We start from the raw sequence: 6,920 nt of genomic DNA, 5'->3' as shown, positions 1-6,920 counted from the left end.
GGGTGTGCAAAGTTAAAATTCACACAACACCAGGTGATACTCCAACAGGCTCATTTGCAAGCATTAGCTTTCGGAGCGCTGCTCCTTCATCGGGTGGTTCTATCTGATGATCCTGTTCCACAAACATACCAAGCAGCGCTCCGAAAGCTCGTGCTTCCAAATAAACCAGTTGGACTATAACCTGGTGTTCTGAGATTTTTAACTTTATCCACCCCAGTCCAACACCGGCAGCTCCACATCGTTTCCAGTGGACACAGCCCACACCTCCCAGTGCTACCAGGAAACTGTATAATGACAATGGGATGATGCAGTACCTGCACTCCTGAAAAATTTACAATTTCTAACAATACTGGCTACTCAGTGACTGCTGGAACCAATACACAACATTGGAAACATCGTCCAGGAAGCTGTCAGAAATGAGCGCAGCAGGTCAGGCAGCATCCAAGGAGCAGGAAAATCAACCTTGCCCGAAATGTCGATTTTCCTGCTCCTCGGACGCTGCCTGACCTGCTGTGCTTTACCAGCGCCACTCTCATCTTGATTCTGATCTCCAGCATCAGCAGTTGTCACTTTCACCTGAAAGAAATGAGCAGTTTTAAAACAAAAACCTGTTGCAGTTCAAAGCTCTCAATGAGAGTCTGAGCTCAGCGTGAAGTTCAGATAATCTTTATTATGACCCAACTTTGTTACAGCTTCAGAATCTCCCAGCAGAAAGGCATAGAAAAAGTAGCATTTTTTTAAAAAACAGCTCAAGGTCAAAGTGCACACATCCCCTGCAACTCCTCACTTTCTTCATTATTGGTCACCACCAAGTTGTCCCTTTGTAATTGTTTCCTTGGTACAGCCTTAACCCGGGGGAAGTATTGCCTCACTCAGCAATTTCAACCCGTATCCTGTATCCAAGTTCGTTGGATGGGCAGTGTAGAGTCAACCACACTGCTGTGGGTCTGGAGTCACGTGTAGGCCAGATCGGGTAAAGGATGCAGCTGGGACGACTGAGTGACTCTTCTCCCACGATGACAGTTTCCTTCCCTAAAAAAAGAACTGAGTGAATCAGATGGAAGTTTTCTTCCACCCCCATCCCACCAAAAATAGTTTCATTGTTAGATTCTGAACTCCAGATTTATGACCAAATTCTGATTGCACCATCTGTCGCGGTGGGAATCGAACCCAGAATCCCCAGAAGTGGGTTGATAGTCCAGTCGATAATGGCACTTGGCTGTCATTCCTTCAATCCCCCTGCGAAGACACGTGAACCCGCTGGTTGCTCTGCAGGTGGGAGGAGCGGGTGAAGGCCTTCCCGCAATCGGTGCAGCTGAAGGGCCTCTCCCCTGTGTGGATCCGCCGGTGCCTCAGCAGGTCAGAGGAATTGCTGAAGGCCTTCCCGCACTCGTGGCATCGGAATGGCCTCTCCCCCGTGTGGAGCTGCCGGTGCCTCAGCAGGCTAGTGTAATTCCTGAAGGCCTTCCCGCACTCGGTGCAGCTGAAGGGCCTCTCCCCGGTGTGGACACGCTGGTGGCTCCGCAGGTGGGAGGAGCAAGTGAAGCCCTTCCCGCACTGAGAGCAGGTGAACGGCCTCTCTCCCGTGTGGACCCGCTGGTGCCTCAGCATGTGGTAGGAGCAGATGAAGCCCTTCCCGCACTGAGAGCAGGTGAACGGCCTCTCCCCCGTGTGGACCCGCTGGTGCCTCACCAAGTGGGAGGAATTGCTGAAGGCCTTCCCGCACTCAGGGCAGCTGAAGGGCCTCTCCCCCGTGTGGACGCGCTGGTGGATCTGGAGGTTAGTGGAATCGCTGAAGCCCTTCCCGCAGACAGGGCAGGGGAACGGCCACTCCCCAGTGTGGCTGAGCCGATGAATCTCCAGGGCAGACGGGAAACGGAAGCCTTTTCCGCAGTCGCCACATTTCCATGGTTTCTCCTCGGGGCGGGATACCTCTGGTTTCTCCATGGCCGAAGCTTCAGCTGCACACTAACATGTGCGGAGGCTCTCCCCACCGTGAATTCCTCTTCCCAGACCGTATAACTGCTTCAGGCTACACACTCAGTGCACTGCAATGGTAGGGTCTCTCATCCAGTCCCACTGATGCTGAAAACGTACTGACACAGGAACCAAAAAACTTTGCTCCTTCTCATAGAATCATACTTGAAAATTGTTGTGGTCCCGATGGACTGAGTGACTGTCAGACATTGACGTCAAAGTGAGGACTGCAGACGCTGGTGAGTGAGATTCGAAAAGTGTGGCGCTGGAAAAGTACAGCAGGTCAAGCAGCATCTGAGGAGCAGGAGAGTTTCAGGCATAAGCCCTTCATCTGTTCATTTTGAAACTTCCGTCATCAGATCTTCAAATACTCTGTAAAAAGAGATTACAAAAGCCATCACTGTCAGTGCAGGGTAGAAATTCTGAACAAGGAATTCTACTTTCTGTGGAATATTCTTTTCTTTTGTTATTCCACAAAATTGAAAGCACAATCCCACTCTCTTTCCACCCCACCCCCCTCCCCCCCACCTGTTCTCACTCCGCTCTAACTAATTCCCCTGAAGGTGCTGATTCTTACAGGGGCAGAAAAGCAAAAACGTCAAGACTGACATCTCTCTGCATTTTGGATAACTCCACAACACTGGGATACAGTTGACAGTGAGCAGGTCTGATTCTGGGAAGCAAATACAAGTGTGTCAATTCATGGGATAACCTGCAAAGCAGCTATTTGTGGAACAAAATGGTAAATGTCCCCAGGAAGGTGGGAGCAAATTGAGACATCAAGGCATTAACACCGACACACCTCAGTGAAACTCTTCTGTTCCCAGTCAGAGCAAAACATCTTTGAAAGTTGCTCTGAAAGTCCAGTCTTCACAACCACACTTCTGCTTTCACCGAAGACAATCAGTCATACAGCACAGAAACAGGCCTTTTGGCCCAACTTGTCTGAGCTGACCAGGTATCGTAAATTAATCTAGTCATATTTGCCAAGACTTGGCCCCAATATGGACTGGCACCTGGACTAAATTGGGTTGGCTATCTGTTCGGCAAGAACAAGTTAGACTGAAGGGTCTGTTTCATGCTGTACATCTCTATGACTCCAGTCGCATGTACCGTCACTTGGCCCCGATCCACTGAACCCTTCGTATTCATACGCCTATCCACATGCTTTTTAACTGTTGAAGTTGTACTAGACCCCACCACCTCCTCTGGCAGCTCATTCCATAGCTGCGCCACCCTCTCCATAAAAAGAAATTTGCCCCTGAAATCTCTTTTACATCCCCCCATGCCTCCCCCCACTCCACCGCCCTCACCTGAAACCTATTACCCTCTCATTCTGGACTTCCCCCATCCAAAGGAAAAGACCTTGAGTATTGACCCTATCCATACCCCTCAGGATTCTATAAAAAGTCCGTAATGTCACCCTTCAGACTCTGGGGAAAACAGCCCCACCCCATCCTTCCGTCTCTCCTGGCTCAAGTAATTAAGAGTTTGCAGAGTCTGCTCCCTCACTGGATTCACTCCAGCTGCTACAAGTGAACAGATTCCCCCCCATCCTCTCCTTCCCAAGATGAACAGTTGTCCAGAGGGAGGGAGTTTCACTCTGAAACTGACAGGGCCACTTCCGCATTGTGATGCCCTGCAGTTTGCAGGAATTCCTTCCCTTCAGAGAATCCCAAGTGTGGAAGCAGGCCACTCGGCCCAACGAGTCCACACCCACCCTCCAAAGGGTAACTCACCCTCAACCATTGCTCAATATTAATCCTCCTGACTAATACACCTAACCTACACATCCCTGGGCACTATGGGTAATTTAGAACTGCCAGTCCACCCTAACCTGCACATCCCTATGCACTATAGATAATTTAGTATAGGAAATCACCCCTAAAATGGATAAAGTTAACAATCACACAACACCAGTTTGTAGACCAACAGGTTTGTTTGGAAGCACTAGCATTTGGAGCGCTGCTCCTTCATTAGGTGGTTGTGGAGAATAAGGTCATAAGACATAGAATTTATGGAAAAACACAACAGTGTCCTGCCACTGAAATGACCTGTTAAACAAACCTGGATTGTGAAGTCTTTCATCTTTTCGAATGGGTTGCAGGTATTATTAACATGCAAATCCCAGAACTACCTGTAAGGCACCTTCTCAAGAGAACTTAAAGTTTTATAACAAAAAGTGACATTTTAGCCCAGCTCTGCAAATATAATTCTGCAAACATACACAAACAAGTCCACGGGAGTGAATGTATGTGTGTGCACGCGCATGAGAGAGAGAAAACGTCTATTTCCATCCTGTATGTCTCTGTCTATTTGAGACTATATGCCTTCTGTTGGGGTAAGCATTGTTGTAAATCATAGCTGGGTACTAATAGTTAGATATAAGGGGAAAGAGAATTCCTCAAGTAGGGCAGTATCAGAATCCTGGGAGATCCCCATTTCTGGTTTACTTCCTAATGAACAAACATTAAACACAAGCACCTATTTATTTCAAATTTGGTTTCATTTTTCTTGTTTGATTCCCTGCTGTGACTACACTGTGCCTGGATGGTTGACAGGCTGGGAGATTGTGGGTTGGGGCTTGATTTACTGAATGTTTTATTGTTCCAGAAGGTGTAGAAGAGAACAGAGGACAGAGAAATCAGGACCTGAAATCTGAGCTGACACCAGACTACCCTGTGATCAGTGCTTTGATTAGCAGTGCCAACCCTCCACCTTTACCGAGCTTCCCATTTGAGGACACCCTCAATATTCAGGATCCAATCCTTGTCATCCTCAAGCCATGTCTCTGTAGGGAGTGTCAGATCGCAATTATTCTCTTCAATGTGTGTCGTCAATTCCTTCACTTTTGTCACAATGCAGCACACATTCAGACACACCATTTTTAATTTTTGTGATCTTTAGAATCCAGTTTTGATTGCTGGTACATTTACTCTCCTTGTCCCTTTCAATTGTTCTCTGATGTTCATTTTCCACATAACTACATTACTCACCAGTCTTGATTTGGATTGGCCATAATGTCCAGGGAGGTGCACGTTAGGTGGGTTAGCCATGGGAAATGCAGGGTTAGAGTTTCAGAGTAATAGAAGCAGGAGTAGGCCATTTGGCCCGCCCAGCCGCTCCGCCATTAATTAAGATTACAGCTGATCTATCCATTGTCTCTGGTCCTCCCCTCCCTGCATTGTCCCAACTAGCCTTAATTCCTTGGACAGAGAATTCCAAAGATTCACTACTCTCCAGGAAAAGCAGTTCCTCCTCATCCCTGTCTTAAATTTACTCCTCCTAATCTTGAGCCTGGTTTCAGTCACCAGCAGAAATGACTGGATAGGGTAAAGTTTCATCCCCACAGTGCAATGATATTCCACTTTCCACCAAAACCTCAGATGTACCCACTCACTCGGTTGCTGTCTCACAAATGCAAAATTTCATCGTAACTTCTTCTGCTCCCATTAAGGGCAAAACATCTTTGAAAGCTGTTCTGAAACTCTAGCCTTCACAATCACACTTCTGCTTTCACCAAAGAAGATTAGAGTCATGCAGCATGGAAACAGACCCTTTGGTCCAAGTTGTCCAGCCAAACAAATATCCTAAATCAACCTAATCCAATTTGCCTGCATGCGGCTCATACCCCTCAAAACCCTTCCTTTTCATGTACCCATCCAAATGCCTTTTAAAATTCCCCCTCACCTCAAACATATACTTTCTAGTCTTGGACTTTTCTACTTTGGCGAAAGTAACTTGGGTATTCACCCTATCCATTCCCCTTACGAAAGTCTATAAGGTCACCCCTCAGCCTCCAATGCTCTAGGGAAAATATCCCCAGCCATTTCAGCCTCTCCCCGTTACTCGAACCCTCCAACTCTGACAGCAGCCTTTTAAATCTTTTCCGACCCCTTTCAAAGTTTCACAACATATTTCCTAGAACAGGGAGACCAGAAATGAATGTAGTCTTCCAAACGTGGACTAACCAATGTCCTACACAGCTCCAACATGACCTCCAAATTCCTGTACTCTCTGCTCTGACCAATAAAGGAAAGCATACCAATGCCTCCTTCACTATCCTGTCTACCAGTGATTCAAGGAACTATGAACCTGCACTCCAAGGTCTCTTTGTTCTGCAACATCCCCTTAACTGTGTCAGTCCTGCCTGGATTGGATCAAAATGCAAACCACACATTTCTCTAAATTAAACTGCCACACCTTGGCCCATCAGCCCACCTGATCAATTCTCATTCATAGTGAACTCTCTTTCCTCTCTTATTCCCTTGAAGTTGAAAATCTCCACCCCAGACATTCTCAGTTTGCTCAACGTAATCTCTGCTGTACCTCATCCTAAAGGGTCTGGGCCATGCTGATTAACAGGCCCACACTCGGGGCATTCTAATTGAAACAAAGAATACTGAACAGCCTGGACAGAGTGGAAGTTGGGAAGGTGTTTCCATTGGTTGGAGAGACTAGAATCAGTGGGCACAGCCTTAGAGTAAAGGAAAGACCTTTCAGAATGGAGGTAAGGAGAAACGTCTTCAGCCAGAGAGTGGTGAATCTATGGAATTCACTGCCACAGAAGGCTGTGGAGGCCAGGTCATTGAGGATATTTAATACTGAGATAGAGATGTTCTTGAGTATCAAGCCAACGGAGGGTTACAGAGACAAAGTGGGCAAATGTAGCTGAGGAACCTATCAGCCATGATTGAATGGCAGAGCAGACCTTGAATGGTCCAATTTCTGCTCCGCTGTCTTATGTTCTCTTGCTGTCCTGGACACAGTGTGAGAGAATTGGAAGCAGGAATAGGCCATTTGGTCTTTCAAGCCAGCACCAACATTCAACAGATTATCAGCAGATTCACAACCATCGAGATGAATAGGTTGGGACTTGTTCACTGGATCACAGGAGGTTTGGAGGTGACCTGACAGGTTTATAAAATCACAAGGGACAGAGA

The 6,920-nt window shown here is 47.2% G+C and overlaps 1 protein-coding gene across 1 annotated transcript in view; it reads right to left on the bottom strand.

Annotated features, from left to right (window-relative positions):
• Positions 1-1,230: 1,230 nt before the first annotated feature.
• The window catches only part of LOC140460100 (uncharacterized), a 157,730-nt gene continuing 152,040 nt past the window's right edge, over positions 1,231-6,920 (bottom strand). The window contains exon 2 of the mRNA XM_072554500.1: positions 1,231-2,349. Coding sequence (XP_072410601.1) covers positions 1,231-1,947 — 717 coding nt within the window. The 5' untranslated portion in view covers positions 1,948-2,349. The remainder of the gene's footprint in view (positions 2,350-6,920) is intronic.

The sequence above is a fragment of the Chiloscyllium punctatum genome, chromosome 36 (assembly GCF_047496795.1).
Source record: "Chiloscyllium punctatum isolate Juve2018m chromosome 36, sChiPun1.3, whole genome shotgun sequence".
Classification (NCBI taxonomy): Eukaryota; Metazoa; Chordata; class Chondrichthyes; order Orectolobiformes; family Hemiscylliidae; genus Chiloscyllium; species Chiloscyllium punctatum.
Note: the sequence above shows the minus strand (reverse complement) of the source record. Positions and strands in the feature narration are given on the sequence as shown.